We start from the raw sequence: 17223 nt of genomic DNA, 5'->3' as shown, positions 1-17223 counted from the left end.
CATACTGTGTCTAATAACTGAATACATTTTAAAGCTCAGGATCTGTGTGGTCGTATTCAGAGAGGGTGGGTAAAGAGGTCTCTGCTAAGGATGAATAAAGTCATGATAGCAGTAGGGGGAAAAAAGAAAAAAAAATACCAGTAAATTAATGAATTGAAGTTATATTTGTAGGCCTACTGTGAAGAATTTTTTTAGCTTAAGTGGGACCCGATGTTTCTGTTTACAAGATTAACGTTTCTGTTTACAAAATTAATATTCACCTGCACTTGAGATGGGAAAGCATATTTTAATTTGACAAGCATTAATATCTATAATGAAAGCCAGAGGCTTTCAAACAAACAAGTGATGAGTATCCACAGGGGTAGCATAAGTAGGACTCTAATAAATACCTTTCTACAGTTTTTCTTCGAGGCTAGCTGTGGTTAATTTTTAAGCTCTCTTTCCCACGCAACATGTTTTGTATATCTTTGCATATAGACATTCTGTGCATGGATAAACATGTATCCCCATACTGATAGAATTTTTTTAAACCCAGAAGAATAGAAGTCAAACCTAATTTCTCTATGTTAGAACTCAAAGACAATTTAGTGAAAAGTCACTAGTATTTCCTTTTACGTACCCCATCACTCTGTTCAGAAGTAGCCTCAGATTCCACATATTTTAATTACTGATGATGGAGGTACTTATGTATATTGTAGCTGGAATATTGTACCTTACGATTAGCATATTCTATTTTCATTACTTACCCTCAAGACAGAGCCTCATCTTTCAGAGTCATCTAAAAACTTAGATATTTATTTTACACTTTAGACAAAAGAAATGCGTGACTGCATCTAAGAGTTTCTAGGAACCCAGGCATAACTTTAAGGTAGAGAAAGACACTTTTTTTTTTCTTACTGCTTATATTGTCTGTCATTTTCTTTAAATTTTGCCCTTAGGTTTTGCAGTTTAACAGTTTCCCATCTATCCCAAGCAAAAACTCATAATTATACCACATGGTAAGTTCTTCAGCATCTGGCTCTGCTTGTTTTGGTTTTCTTTCGCTCACTTCTCCCCAGCCCTTGTCACTGCCTAGTATGGAATACAACACATAGTAGGTGCTTAAAGGTGCTTGACGACTGATCAATTGGTTGATTGATATGGTTTGATTAGGATAATAGTTTGTGACATATACAGATGTCCAGAAGGAAATCAATGGGGTGCCAACTTGTGGAGGCCAGGACAGAATGTGTTTTGTGTCTGACATGTGGTATCCTTAAGCTATTCTCTTAACATGCGTTGACATAAGTATCTTAGCCCTGTGCAGACAGTAGCCACATGAAATATGGGACAAGTGTCGTTCCTGGACACATTCTGATTACAGAGAGGGATGAAATAAACGTGTCTGGACTTGCAAAGACATTGCACCTGCTGTGGATGATAGACATTGTGGAGCACGTTTAGGGGGGTAGAATTAAACTGCCTGGTGTTTTGTACGTTGTTACTTAACAATATAGATAGGTCAGTGAATCTCAGTCTGGACTTCACATTAGTATACTCTGGATTTCTTTAAAAACCTACCACTGCCCTGGCCCTACCCTAGAAAAGTTAAATCAGAATCTCTAGAGGTTGGGCCTGGGCATCATTCATTTTCAAAAGCAATTCCAGCGTGTACCCAGTTTTGAAATAGTTTGAGGTTTTGTAGGAACTAAAGCTGAAAGAGAAGAAAGATTAAGGAATATAATTTCCACTCACCCTGTTCTTGTTTACTTGTTGAGAAAGATACATCACGGTTCAATAATAATGTAGTATAAGCCATGTATGCAATTTAAAATATTCTAGTCGTGGAATTAAAAAGAGGAATAGTTTGAATTAATTTTAATAGTACATTTTATTTAGCCCAATATATCTTATTATTAAAACATGTAATCAATATAAGAATGTTAATGAGACATTTTACAATCTTTTTTTCCCCCTTGTATCAAGTGTTCTAAGTCCAGGGAATCCTGTAGCTTTGCAGCATGGCTTGGTTTGGACTGGCCACTTTCCAAGTGCTCAGCCGCCCTCGTGTGTGGCCAGTCAACCTCGTATCGGACAGATCTGGAGGGTAAAGTGCTAGAAGAGACACCAGGAGACCTGAACATAGCGTTGCTTTTTTCACCGGCTAGTCCTGTGACCTTGGACAATTCACTTATCCTCTCTCTTGACTTCATTTCCTTTTTGTTTACTATGAGGGCGTCAGCAGTCAGTCTAAATTGGGAGTTTTAAAATTTTACTCCAGAGAGCCCCAGGACTTCGTGAGCACACCTTAACTGCCATCGTACGGAAGAAGAGAAACAAGCAATCTGCTTTAGTCTCTTTTTTCCTTTGGATATACTTGCATTTCTGGATGTCATTTTGTTTGAGGAAAGAAACAAAAAAAATTTGTTTAAACCAAACCAACGTTTGAAAAATCACTCGGTTGAATGTTTTCTTAAGTCTATGGTTCTCTCTTGTCAGCATTTATTCCACGAAGAGGTCAGGCAGCAGGTATCCTGCTTTTCCTTCCAGTGACGGTATCACCATGACAGTGGCTCTTGAATATTTCCTATCAAGTAGTAGGAATTCCTTCAATAGTGGCTACAGTGGCTCAGAGTTGAGAAATAGAAAGCTCAGATACCGAGGTCTACCCCAGAGTGATACAGTTCACTTATGGCTACTGAGGCAGCTCATGGTTGTCTAAAACCGACCTTTAGCCCAAATCTCAGGGGACCCCTGACTCTGAGGTGTGGTCCTCATAGTCAGCCAGAACCCAGAGCTAGGAATACCTTGGCTGCAAGGCTTTTCTGACTTGGAATGTATTTCTCTACTGGTGAATGCCTGATTGACAATAACGTCAATAATTGTCATACAGATGCCAATATTGGATGCCCATGGCTTTGGTTCCTAGACTTTCAACCTTCCTCCCTATCAGATAGATGAACTCTCTGGTAGCATCAACAAATAGAAAAGAAACAATATCATTTCCAACCTGTTCTTTGGAAATCAGTCTTTGCCAGATTTCCACAGTCAGTGACATGGGAATACAGTCCTAGTCCAGTGTGTTGTTTGCCTTTAAAGACTTCTTCGGTGGTTTGTGGCAGGAGTCAGTCAAGGACTTACATGTCCCAGATTTTAGCTACTTTGCTGTTTTATTTGACAACAATAGCAAAAAAGACACCGAGTGGGAATTGTGAAGTAGAGAAAGCTGAGAAGGTTTCTATCTATTTTTAGGATGCTTCTAAGAAGTCTTCTATAATACCGTCTTCTTTACTTAACAGGCAATTATGAGAAAACTGTTTTAGAAATAATCAGCCCGAATATCAGCAGTTATTTCAGAATTTTTATTAGCATGCACAACCTTAATTCTTCCAATCTTGGCCTGCTCATGTATAAATGGAAGCAACTTGTCATACTCACAGCAGAAGAGGGAAGGGGAAATCCCAGTTTGCTGTAGCAAGCGTCGCCACTTATACAATGAGTTAATGAAAGAAATGTTTTCTAAGCACATTGGACTCTTTGGTCCAAGTAGTTTTTGCTCAGTGTTTGGCACAGGTCTGCATGTAGGACTCTAGGTGAACAGAGAAAGCAAATAAGTGTGACCTTTGTAAGGCTGGTGTTTTCTTTATGAAGCCAAGAAGTGTACAAATACAAATATTAGCTCATGCTTAGTTTTGTCCCAGAAGACTTCTCTCTGGCTGACCGCATCTCTGCGTTTGCTCTTTGGCATCGTTGCCGCCCATCTTGGTTCCCTGCAGGCCTTGCCATCTGTTTAATTGGTAAAGGGGCCCATCTTATCAGCGTCCCTATCATCCACTTGGAAATAGAGCCCTTCGATTGGCCTTTCTCCTCTTTTTTCTTGCTTCGGTTTATTTGGAACCAGCCCCAATATCTCAGTGCCAGGTGGCTTTACCTTAGCCAGTTACCTTAGGATTAGCAATTACTGGAAGGTAAGAGATCTGCAGCAAAGGGTGGGAGCATCTGTTATTGCAGTGATCTTGGCCTTGGAGAGAGTCTAGGGACTTGGAGAAAGTCTAATTCATGAAGGTGATGCCCTCCCTGGGGTGCTGTCCTTTTGCCTCTCATCTTCTTAAATGCTTCAGCTCTTTCAGGTTTAACCCTTTGATCTGTCTGAAGTTGAATAATAAGGCCAGCTAGTGTGTGTGTGTGTGTGTGTGTGTGTGGCAGCGACTCACTGCCTGACAATAAATCAGCCTCCTTCCCTTCTGTGTTCCTATGATTCTTGCCTGACAGTTTTGCAGAGTCACTTAAACCTTGACAGTTGTCCTAGTCACACTTTAGGAACTCACTTGAAAAAAAAAAAAAAAATCAGCTCATGGCCTTACCCCAAGTGTCCTTTTGAAGTTTCCTCCTCTCCATCCCCAACCTGTCTCTGGGGAATTTTGAGGAGTTGCCAGGTAAGATATTTTCTACTTTCAAACCAAACATAAAGACCCAGGTAAAGAAATGTGGCCACGGAAATGTTTCCATGTTTTCTTAACAAGCGTGTATGTTAGTCAGGCAAGAAAAAGGGAGGAGGGCAAAGAAACAGAATGAACAAAATAGAGCCCAAGTGCCAGAAGTCTAATGACTTCGTTGCCTCTTTTTTCTCCTCGTTTAATTCTTGAACTTTCTTTTTCTTTTATTTTTCACTATGCTTTGGTGTTAATGCATTTTGTCTTTTATTTTACCTCTTGCTTTTGTATTACATATCTATTTTACTATACGCCACTCCAAGTAATTTTTGAAAATAAAAGTGTGGTCTTTATAAGAAATACCGCTCGGGATTCATTAGAATTTCAATTCTAGAAAATGATTTACTCATCGCTTTCTAATTATTAAGCACTGTCTTAAGTACTTTCTGGGAAGTAGTGTGGTGTAGCTATTAACACAAGTATTCCAGCATCAGAGTGCCAGGGTTGACGCCCAGCGGGTCTACATATAAATCACTAGGTGATTATCTTGAGCAAGGTGCTTAATATTTTTGAGTCTCAAGTTTCTCTCCCACGGTAATGTTGTAGGGACTAAATAAGTTTATATATAAACACATGTACTTATGCTTTCCTCACCTTACAGCTTTATTGTTGTGTCTGGCTTTATTACCGAAACAATGCCTGGCATAAAATAACCACTCTATAAATGATAGCTACTACTAGTACTATTTACTTTAGTTATTATAACAATCCTCAGATAGATATAATCCCCACTTTCCAGGTGAAGTAACTGAAGCCAAAGGAGGTTATTTAGCTTGCCCAAGGTCATATAGCTGGTGAGTGCTCAGAGCTAAGGTTTGCACCCAGGTTCATCTGACCACGAAAGCCTCACGCATGTCCACCGAGTCTGCACTGCCACTTCACTTTGGAGGCATAGTTAAATAGATATGCTTGGATTGTTAGGAAAATCAAGCTTGTATCCATCAGTACCTGTTCACTTTCTGACTTGTAAGTAGTTGTCATTTCTCTTGGATAACAAGTCTGTGCTATTAGATTGCACAAAATTTCTTGGCATCGGTCTACCATAAATCTGGCTTCTTTGAGAGACGCTTTCAGGAGGTAAGAGGGCTAGGTTTAACCCATACCATCAAGTGTTTTACCTAAAAGAAGTGCTTCATATGGAGATGTTCTTATGCATATGACATAATGCACATGGCAGATGAAAGTTACATGAAACAGTGTTTGTGCTTCTTCCAGCTATTTCTAATAGATCTGAGTTATCCAGTAAATGAACCCTCATGTAAAACGGAGAAATAATGATTTTCCTTCACGGAAGGGGCTGATTGGCCATTTATCAGAAATTTAACCTTTATAATACCATCTCTGACCGTGGACCTTTGGACGTCCTGGCACACTGTAGGAGTTTAGTGAATATCCTCTGGCTGAATGAGTGAATGAATGTATTTAGAGATGTGAAGAATGGCAGGAGCTATAAGAGACCTTCTCACTGTTAAGAAGGCATGGGGGCACGGGTGGAAGAGAGAATGGTTGGCTCTAAGTATGAGCAACAAACGAAATTTGTCTTTATATCATACTCCTAAATACCTGTGTCTCCTGATGTCATACTGTCCTCTCACTGTTCAAGAGATTCCCTGATTTTCTGTTCAACATTCAGTGCGTTTTCGCCCTCAGATGCCTGCTCTCGGTCAGTTTACTCAGAGATGTAACTCCCGTTGAAAGGCAAATCTGGTCTGGAGGGTCTTTTCCCCTTCCTCTAATCCCAGTAGAGGAGCCTGCTTTTTAGTGAAGAAATGTCTTCACCCGAGTCAAAATTAGAAGGACAGATGTATAGGAACTCTTTGCTTTTGCTGAATCGATTATTGCCGAACCGAGACAAATCTCTCTTCTTTTTTGTTATTCACGCAGTCAGGATCTTCTAGATGCATGAGACAGGTTCTGGGTGAATAAGAAACGTAAATTTCCTGTCAGCAGTCACACCACATCTAGAATCTTAGGAAGAAGGCAATCTTTAATTCTTGATAGCCCTTGATCATATTTTAATGGGGGGACTTTTTTAATACTCCAGTAGGTGGTTAGTGATAGGGATACATATTTGGTGGTTATTATCGAATCTTGAATCTTTGGTTGTTGAGTGTTGGCTAAGGTAACAATTTGACTTCTTTGCTTTCAGCTGTCCCATTTCCTCCAAGTCACCGGCTTACGGCAAAAGAAGTGTTTGATAACGATGGGAAGCCTCGTGTGGATATCTTAAAGGCACATCTCATGAAGGAGGGCAGGCTGGAAGAGAGCGTTGCATTGAGAATAATCACAGAGGGGGCTTCAATTCTTCGACAGGAAAAAAATTTGCTGGATATTGATGCACCAGTCACAGGTAAGTCCTGAGGGTGGAGACTCTCCACTTGGACCCACACTTTGTTGTTTTTAACATCAAATCAAAAGTCTTAGGTACCAGTGAGTCTTCACCTTCTTCATCTTACTCTTTTCCTGCTAAATCTGTACATTAGGAACAAAAGACTGAATACGTATGTAACAGTATTTTTATTTTCATGTATTAAGTATCTGTGTGATGTGATACCCTAAAAAGTGGTGTGCAACTTAGAGATGATGAAGATATTCTGAAGTAATACCTTAACTAAGAAGTGATATTTTGCCAGTAGAACACTGTCACGAGGAGCACGAGATAGTCACTGGGAAAGATCAGACAAAGCATAGGGAGACTTCCAAAGTAGTTAAGCAACTGAGTTAATGCAGTGGCTCTCAGAGTGTTATCCCAGACTGGCACCACCACCACCACCACCTGGACACCTGCTGAGCTGTACCTTCTCAGCTCCCACCCCAGAGCTACTGAATCAGTTCTCTGGGGTGAAGCCCAGTGATCTGTTTTATCAGGCCCTCTAGGTGACCGTGACAAACATTGACGTGTGAGAACCATTGAACTTCAGGAAGAAGACAAAATTTCTCTCCTTCCTGTAGCATTTTATGCCTAGAAAATATGTCTTTACTTTTTGAGGGTTTTCGTTCTGTTACTTCTTAAGGGCAGATACGTATTCTGGGTAAGTGGAACTTCGCCTAGACCATAAAAATTAAATCTTGTCAAAAAGTTTTGTGTGGTGTAGAGGGTCAAATAGTAGAGGCTTTTCATCTACACTTTGTGAAATTTGCTAAACTTGCACGTTTGTATTTCTAGAGAATCTAAAAAAAAAACATGTGTTTTCTCCTTAATTATTATCATTCTGACAAAGGGAAGAAGTTTGACATAGAATATTATCCTTTTCAAAATAAAGAGGACATTTAAAATATTTCATATATGCTACTGATTGCTTCTTTCTTCCAAAAACCTTCCTGTACTTATAATATTATTAGCCTTCTAATATAGTTTTGAAGGTGACTGGTAAGAGCAAGATAAGCGCTCTTGAGTATCAGACTAGACCTTCCTTGATCAAAATGCCTCTAATGATTCCTATTCCAGAGAAGTTGACATTTACATTTTGTTTTGGGTTGGCAGTGCTGTTTTTCTTATTTGTAATTCAGAAAAATAATGAATGTGTTTGGGGCCAGGCAGCAGGAGAAATTGGTTCCAGTGGTAAGTCAGTGTTGAACCAGTGGTGAAAAATCAAGCTACATACTTACCCTGTGTGTATCACTATGAACCCCATTTTCCATGTGTTAAAATGCAGTCATGCATTATTATCTTTGACTTACAGACACTGGAAATATAAGAACAAAACAAATGTGAACATGCTTTACTTTCTTAGATACTAAAATATGAAAATTTTAAAATATCTAAGTAGTAGCTTGCAATCTACCGGCAAAAAAACTACTTTAAAAAATTGACTGTAAATTCCACCTATAAGTAAATGGTAAAATAGTAGCTTTAAGTGATGTCTATATCATTAAGTTTTTTTGATTTTGGTAAGAATGAATGGCTTGATATTTTACTATGATATCATAATATGACATTATGATATGATAACGATGGTATATTATGATATTTATTATGATATTTTCTCTACTTCACATGGTAATGTGTGATTTCCAATGGACAATTCATGTTAAACTCACTAATGAGCCCAGTAGGTATTAGTGGAGGTGATAATTATAACAGAAAGGAAACATGTAAAATAGACCTTTAGGGGAATGTATTTCCTGGGATACAATCAGCTCTTCTGTTTGATGAGGCTCTCTCCTGAAAGAACACATAGGGAGGTTTCTGGAAAAGTCAGATTTGTGATGTTTTATCCCTGAAACTTTCTGGGGTCCATTGACTAATTGCCCTCATATTCAGCAGAGGTTGCACCTCGTTCTTTCTAGTGAGATTCCAGCTGACAATTTGGCACATTTCACAATATAGATATGAAGAGACTTTAGAAATCAGGACTCAGTTATGTATAACTTTCCCTAGGGGAGAAAGAAAAAAAAATCCTTCTAGATGGTGACAGAAGTAGCTATGGAGACATCACAGGATATGTAGCACAGAATATGTAGTGTTTATATTTCTTAATGAAGGCAGGATTCTAAGGAACCTCCAGTAGATTCCATTGCAGTGATCTCTTTCTCCCTTTTCTGGGAATATAAAGATATGTAATATAAGTGGTGGGGGGAATTTATTTTAACATTTCCATTAAAAGGGAAAAAAAACTCTTTTGCATATGATTCACCAGAAAGCTAAATCCATAGCTTCATATTTTAACCCATGAACTTCCAAGCTGAAGCACGGAGGACTGCAAAATAAAAGCAGGGTACACCGATCCGAGAAAATTGCTATCTCTTTGTATTTCAAGATACTTCTTATAATTTATTGATAACATTTTATGATATATGATTGTGTTCTGAGATTTGATTTTATTGGGACAGCTGAACCAGCAATGTAATATTCATTTTTAAATGTAGAATAGTTGTTATTTGGATAACTAAATCAGTAAAGTGAATCAATGAAGTCAATATTATATTGACACTACACTATGCAATAAAAGGCATAATTTACACTTCCAAATCTTAAGGGTAGAGTATTCTTTATGTAGTTCAGAATTCCACACTTAAGAAAAATGGAGAACTTCAACAGTTTAACAGAGAAAGCAGAAAGGAGGAAGATGTAGGAGAGGAGGGGGAGAAGAAGGAAAACAGTAGAGCTGCAAATGAGAACCTGTGAAAAAAGAGTAAGGGGAAAGAAGCAAGGACTTTTAATGTAGGGAGAAAAAGTCTGAAGCCTGAAACCATATGGTGGTTTTCAAGTGGTATTAGAAATAGTCTCTCACCTACATATGTCAGTATCCTAAAATTGTAAGGTGAGCCATCAGGGTAGAAACTGACAATTAGCGAGCTTCTTGTGGGCAGTTCAGCTTTAAGTATAGCCTGATATGTAAACTCACAAAATGAAACAAATGGCAACTATTTTATAATCATGCACAAAAGCCACTCCCCAGCTTTCCCTCTTCTTTTCTTCCCTCCTACTTTTTATTAATAAAAATGTTTCACACTCAGATGTTTAGAGAGGAGTTGTGCTAACCTCTATGTCAAGGTTTGCTCCCATTTAAAGAAAAATCTAGGAATTAGTGTCCTGGTTATTTGAAATCTGGACATTATTGCATTCCTTTAGCATTTCTTTAATGTTTAAATTTACAAAGCTGCCCAACTTCCTTCCCTTCCTCCCTCCCCTTCAAGTGTTTTTAAAGCAGTGAAAAAAAGAGGTTATGTTCAGTTAGGAGTTTTTTCCCTTAAAATTCTGTACTTTTGATTTTGGAGAAGAAGGACCAGGAAGCTGCCTGGTCCCAATGCTCCCTCCATGTGTCCCTCCGGGGAAGGTGATAAAGCACTATGTACCTTACCCTCCTGGAGCATGGATTTAGATAAGCCAGTAACCATCTCAGTGGGAGTAGAGGTGAGGATTAGTTATGGGTCCCTAATCAAAACAAGGGAGGTATGAGTCACATTCTGCTCTTTTCTCTAAACAAACTTGCCTGATTAGAATGATGGCTGTTTTAGACATTTAACTTGAAGAATGTGTTTCTATATTGGAGGCATTTTGTGAAGGAAAGTATTTTCCCTCTTTTTGACTCTTTTTTGAAAATTGAGTTAAATTTATCTTTGTTGCCTTGAAGGCATACAAATGGAACATTAAAAAATGTGGCCCAAATATCTGTGTAGCAGCTTGCTATGGACTGAATGTTTGTGTCTCCCCAGGAATCATATGTTGAAGCCCAAACCCCCAATGTGATGTTATTTGGAGGTGGGGTCTTTGGGAAATAACTGGATTTAGATGAGTCCTGAGGGTGGACCCCTTATGATGGGATTAGTGCCCTGATAAGAAGAAGATGAGATGAGAGCCCTCTCTCTTTACTCCATGTGGGGATACAGCAGGAAGATGGCCATCTGCAAACCAGAAGCAGAACCCTAACCAAACACTGAATATGCCAGCACCTTGATCTTGGACTTCCCATCCTCCAGAACTGTGAGAAATAAGTGTTTGTTGTTTCAGCTACCCAGTCTAAGGTATTTTGTGAGCTAAGCTGAACTAAGGTACAAGTCATTTGGGAATTCAATTTACCAAACATTTGCCTGGTACAGGTGGTGTGTGTTATACACAGGTGAATAAGACCTGGTCTCTGCTCTCCCAGGGGTCAGCATATAACAAGAAAACTGAAACAGATATTTGCCGAAAGATATGTGCATCAAACTATTGATTAAATGAAAGGATATGGCCTAGATTTATTCAAGCAAATTTAGAAATATCCAACTGGATAGAGCTAACTTAAAACCAAAGAGTTTTCCTCTTTTCTAAATGGCTAAGGTTTCCCTGACAGTGTCCATTGATTATTATATTACATCTTTGAGCTAAAAAAAAACCCTGTTAAATAGTTCAGATCCTATCTGTCCTGGATATGGATTGAGAACTCTTTTGGAAGGCCAGGAACTGTGGATGATTGAAACAGATGAGGCATAGTCGTTGAGTAGAATACTCAGGGTCTATTTGGGGACTCAGATACAGAAATATATAATTACTGTAAAATTTGTTAAGAACTGTAATGAAGGTGCCTATAAACTAGTGTGGGAACTCAGAACAAGGAACGCAGGAAAGCCAAGAAAGTCTTGACAGATTACGTGGTACTTGAACTGGAGCATGTGTGATAGGTGAAATTTTACTATGTGAAAAAGCTAGCAAAGGTTATTCTGGGCAGAGACAACAGCGTATGAAAGGCACTGATATTTTTTGTAAAGTGGGAGGGCATGATCTTGGAGATTTGCTGTGGGAAGACAAGGTCTCGGAAGGGTGTGAGGGGTAAGGGTTGGGGGTGAGACTGAGGTTGGACGGTCAGGGTCAGATATTAGTCTCTTGTAAGCAGCACTTAAACATTTGGTTACTGTTCTCTAGACACTGGGAGTGGAGAGGGTCTCGGAGCGGGGGAGTTACACAGTCAAGTTTGTGGCTAGAATAGCATCCTGGATGAGATGAGTAAAGTGAGCAGGGAGGAGCTCTTGCCAGAGGGGCTGATCAGGAACCTTTCATACTCGTTCAGTATGCCCTGAGTATGCCTTGTGCCCTGGCAATGATTTTGGCAGGCTAGGAGAATTGGATCCGATTTTGATTACAGGGCCCTTCAGGAATGATGATTGACATTGATCTTAAAATGTCTGATTAGTTTGTGCTTAATCAATATCCGTGAAAGACTTTTTGCATATGGTAGGATGATTTATGCAGGAATCCAATTTATTACATTTCTCTTTCAAGTTCTCATATTTTCCTGTTTTCGCTTTGACTTAGCAGAGAACATTTCCCTCATTTATAAAGCAGAAGCCGACCAGGAGCTTGGATCTTCGAAGAGAATGATTTAGAACTCATTTTCTGCTCCCTGGGCCGAGGGGATAGGCCAGCATCAGTTGGGCAAACTGCTAATCTCTCCAGTTTGTCTGTTTCCTGCAGGGGGGATTTGTCCCTAGGGCAGCAAAGGATTCCCTCAGTGGCTGTGCCATTTAGCATGTCAGGCAGTTGCCAGGAGAACCCTTTGGCTTTGTTCCTGGATGTGAGAGTGAACTAGTGGCCAAGTTTAAGGTCATGGCATTCCTTCCCTTACAGCAGCTGACGTCAATTAGGAGAATTCCCCATGCCTTTACTCTGGGGAGAGTTAAGTGAGGTAAGAATCCAGTGTCTTTTGAGAACTGAAAGATCAGTGTTTATTCTCTTCATACTATCATTTGTCACAATCAGAGCAATGCAGCCTTAGTTTATATGAGGATAAAATATTACTTCTGGGGCATTTTGCCCACTTGTGATTTCAGTGGCCAAATCTTTAGGCCCTGCCCTGCAGCCAGAGGCCTATTTTGGTACCTAGCCCACCGCTGGCAAGTCAGCACATTTCAGGCCCAGCCTGTGGCAGCAGCCACAGTTTGACGTTCTTATTCCCCTTAATTTGGGCCCTGATTTTTTAAAAAAAAAAAAGATGATGATAAAAGGATAAAAGGTCACTTTATGAGAGCCAGCGTCCTTTTCCCTGATTTGTTTTCCTCTCTTGTTTTGCAAGGTTGGTCTTAGGAAACCCATCTTACGAGTGAGGGAAGGGAGTCTCGGAGAGTTTAAGTCAGTGTGTCTGGAACTTGAGCATGGATCAGAATTGCCTGGGGAGGTCTTCATAGAACACAGGTTGCTGAGTTCCACCTCCAGAGTTTCTGATTTAGTAGGTCTGGAGTAGGGCCTGAGAATTTGAATATCTAACAGGTTCCCAGATGATGATGAGCCCCTTGATCTGGGACCCCTCTACAGAAACCACTGGTTTAAGTAACTGGCCTCATAGCTAATCAGCTGGAGACCTTGCTACGAACAGGATCCGTCAACATAACTCATGCTGAGCTATTGCATGGTATTACATGCACTATTCTACCTCTGTATTAGGTTGAAAAAAAATCAAGCATTTCAGTTCATTTGACTAGAATTTGTTCTTGCTCATTACTGAAGAAAACATACTAAGCCTGCTGTTCAAGTTTCTCAAGAAATTCAAGGAATAAATTATTTTGACTCGATTTATAATTTATTATATATATATATATATATATATATATATATATTTTTTTTTTTTTTGTGGTACGCGGGCCTCTCACTGTCGTGGCCTCTCCAGTTGCGGAGCACAGGCTCCGGACGCGCAGCCTCAGCGGCCACGGCTCACGGGCCCAGCCGCTCTGCGGCATGTGGGATCTTCCCGGACCGGGGCACGAACCCGTGACCCCTGCATCAGCAGGCGGATTCTCAACCACTGCGCCACCAGGGAAGCCCTAATTTATTATATTTTAAATTAAAATGTATTGGTATAACACAAGGGGGCAAGACCAAACAATAGTGCTTAGTATAGTTGGGGCATAGAGTTTATATAGTTTTTCCCAGTGAAAAACCTTTGTAGTGCTTTCCTTTACAAGCTCTTCGAGAGTTGACTATAGAAAGCTACTGCGGAGATAAAGGAAGAGTGGGATCAAAAGCATCTTTAAGTGAATTGTGGTAATAAATACAGTATTATATCAAGAATAGCTGAGCCTTAGGAATTCAGCATTTGTGTGTAACATACAAGTCAGTAATAATCTATTAATGTAATCTATTAATGTCAGTAAACATATAACACCACCCAGAAGAAGCATTTGACAGTTATTACATCATAATTACATGAAGAGATATTTTGCTTTCAGACACAGTGTGCCCTATCCTTTTCAATTTGCCGTGAGTCAGTTTTCACAAATAGTAAACTGTGTAAGCACCTTTCATAAGGCAACACCTATGGTTGTTTCCATAGGAAGATAAAAATCCCCAAACTATTATTTTTAAAATCTGAAAGTGATCACTTGCAATAATAATACTCTGATGGTTTTAGAGAAGGTTGAAATATATTATTATCAGTACTACCGTGCCTTTAAGAGAAGTCATGTTTCAAAGAACACTGAAAGGCTTCCAGGTAAGGAAGGTGCATTCTTCTTTGATACCTTAAAGGAAAAATGTAGATACACTTCCCTTTGTCTACAGGAAATTCAGATTATATTTATGTTTCCAACTCATGTCATGTTCCATTCTCCCATTGAAGTGTCCCTAATAATTTTAGATTCCACTGATCTTATTCTCTTGTGATCCAGTTCTTAATGGACATTCCCACATACTAGCCACAGACAGGCACTGGGCTATGACAAAGTTTTCACTGGTCCAGACTGAAATTGCCTTTTTCATTTTAGTGAGAATGCTTTCTTTATGTACATGAAACTATGGTGACAGTAGATAGTAATTGCTTTTTATACTTTTGGGGGGACAAATTAATGAGTTATTTTTGTTGTAAGGCTAACATTTGTTAGGTTCTTGTTTTTTGCCAGTACAGTGTTATAAACACTGTATGTTTTAACTCTGGGTTTTCACACAACCCTGTGAAGGAAGTGCTGTGATCAGTTCAATTTTACAAATGAGGAAACTGAAGTTCAGTGAAATTGAGTATTATATCTAAGGTTACTGAACTAGAAGGTGCCAGAACTGGTATTAAAACGCAGGCAGGGCTTCCCTGGTGGCGCAGTGGTTGGGAGTCCGCCTGCCGATGCAGGGGATGCGGGTTCGTGCCCCGGTCCGGGAGGATCCCACATGCCGCGGAGCGGCTGGGCCCGTGAGCCATGGCCGCTGAGCCTGCGCGTCCGGAGCCTGTGCTCCGCAATGGGAGGGGCCGCGACAGTGAGAGGCCTGCCTAGCACAAAAAAAAACAAAAAACAAAAAAAAAACGCAGGCAGTTCAACAGTGTCTATTCCTATTTTATTTGGGGTTAGAAGTTAATTTTACAGGTCCATGAAATTATTAAATCTGGGAGTAACTATATAGCACGGCATTTAACTACAGTTTATCCTTGTACAACCAGGGGCTTATGGGTGCTGATCCTTCCATGTAGTCGAAAATGTGCGTATAACTTATAGTTGGCCCTCCGTATACATGCAGTTTTGCACCTGCAGATTCAAGCAACCTCTGATCCTGTAGTATTTGCTGTCGAAAAACAATCCATGTGTTTCAAACCCGTGTTGTTCAAGGGTCAACTGTATATGTACTGAATTTTTTTTATTGTTTCATGCTATTATCCTGTTAAATGTTAACAGCTGAGGACATGGATTTTATGTTACGGTTTTGTGAATGTTCCTCTGTTTCAAAATAATTTTAATGTAAATGTAGTGCTGATTTGCACATAGTAGATTATGGTAAGAATATAATGGTAATATATAGGAACCTCTTAAGCAGAGTATGTATGTATTTACGCATGTGTGTGGATGTGTGTGTTTCTGAATTTTGTTAGTATCGTCATTTAAATAAGTTATCTTTTTTACTCTGTTCTTTTCTCCTGAATAGCTATTTGTTGATATCTGTCCAAAGTGGAGGATTTTGGACAAATGAGATACTGGATAAATATATGCACTGGTCAGAAGTAGTTTCTTACAGAAGAATCTGTGATTTAATTAGTGGATTAGTAACAGAATAATATTCAGTTTTGAGGCAGCTGCTTTACCACTATTTAAATGACTATCTTCATATATAAGATGTATTTTTAAAATATGAATTAAATACTTTTACGTACACATCTTGCTAATGTTAAAATACATTCCACGAGAGAAGGCCTTTAGGTAGTTCAGTCCTGGCTTTGCTTTTGTCTTGGAGGTCACATAGCTTTTCCTTCTATTTTGCTGGGCTCTCCACCAGCATCATGGAGTAAGCATTGCCTTGTGAAGTAATGTGAAATCCACAGATAGGTTTGAGACCTAAGTCAGTGTGTTAAGGAAGGGGAAAAAGGAAAACTCTCAAAAAAGTCCAGTGTTCTTTCCTTATATTAAGCCCTAAAATGTGTATGTAGAATACTGTCTATATACATAAATCCAATCCAAGAATAAATTACAGACTGGTAATAAGTATCCTCTAAGTTGCTTTTATCATATGAAAATAACATTTCTAGTTAACTGTATGTTGCAAAAATAGGATTTTACTGATTATATGATGGTAGAAAAAAACAACCAACACACCCCACATCCAGGGGATAATCAAGTCTGTTTCAGAGGTTTTTATGAAACAATATTGTATTTTAATATTCGGAACAAGATTTCAGTTCCTGCTGTCATGTGGTTACTTTTTGACTCCAGTTTGGTGTATGATATGCTTCTCTGTATTAATTTCTGTTCATATTTGACATTGTGGTCCAGGTACCAGGCAGTTTCAGACATAGCAGCGTTGTTTCATTCTGTTCCTGAAGATATTTAAGGTTTGGACATCAAGGCTTTTGAACTTTAAGTTCGTAAGAGTCATATATGTAGGTGAAAGGAAACTTGACCTGTTTTTTTTTTTTTTTATAAGCTTTTTTTCTTACTATTTTTCTTCTTAATGCTCTCTGCTCTGAACTGTCTTTCTTCATGTTTACAATAAACAAAGCCCTCTGATAGAGTAAAATTAGGATTTGTGGAAAGAAAAATTGGAGGTAATAATGAAGGAAACATGAAATTACTAACCGAACTTTCCTTTTCTCTTATGACTCCATTTGTTATGTCTTTTTAAAAATAAAAATTGTATCAACATCACCATTTTATCTACAGTGCCTTTCTTTTTAGATTAATATATTTTGGTTATATTCAAGACTACATTGTCGGGTTCTTTGGATTTTATGATTAGTGTCAGACATTTTAATATTAAAAAATCTGTTTGGAATTCATGAATTTGATTCCATTTGAGAAACGTAGTTAACTCACCGTCTCTGAATGTGCTATCTGATTTAAGATGCCATCTGGTGGTATGCCT

The 17223-nt window shown here is 38.9% G+C and overlaps 1 protein-coding gene across 2 annotated transcripts in view; it reads left to right on the top strand.

Annotated features, from left to right (window-relative positions):
- Positions 1-17223, top strand: part of PPP3CA (protein phosphatase 3 catalytic subunit alpha) — a 306559-nt gene that overhangs the window by 142237 nt on the left and 147099 nt on the right. For both annotated transcript variants that reach the window (XM_059065731.2, XM_059065730.2), the window contains exon 2: positions 6622-6822. In XM_059065731.2, coding sequence (XP_058921714.1) covers positions 6622-6822 — 201 coding nt within the window. The remainder of the gene's footprint in view (positions 1-6621; positions 6823-17223) is intronic.

The sequence above is a fragment of the Kogia breviceps genome, chromosome 6 (assembly GCF_026419965.1).
Source record: "Kogia breviceps isolate mKogBre1 chromosome 6, mKogBre1 haplotype 1, whole genome shotgun sequence".
Taxonomy (NCBI): Eukaryota; Metazoa; Chordata; class Mammalia; order Artiodactyla; family Physeteridae; genus Kogia; species Kogia breviceps.
This window is presented reverse-complemented; position numbering and strand designations above follow the sequence as displayed.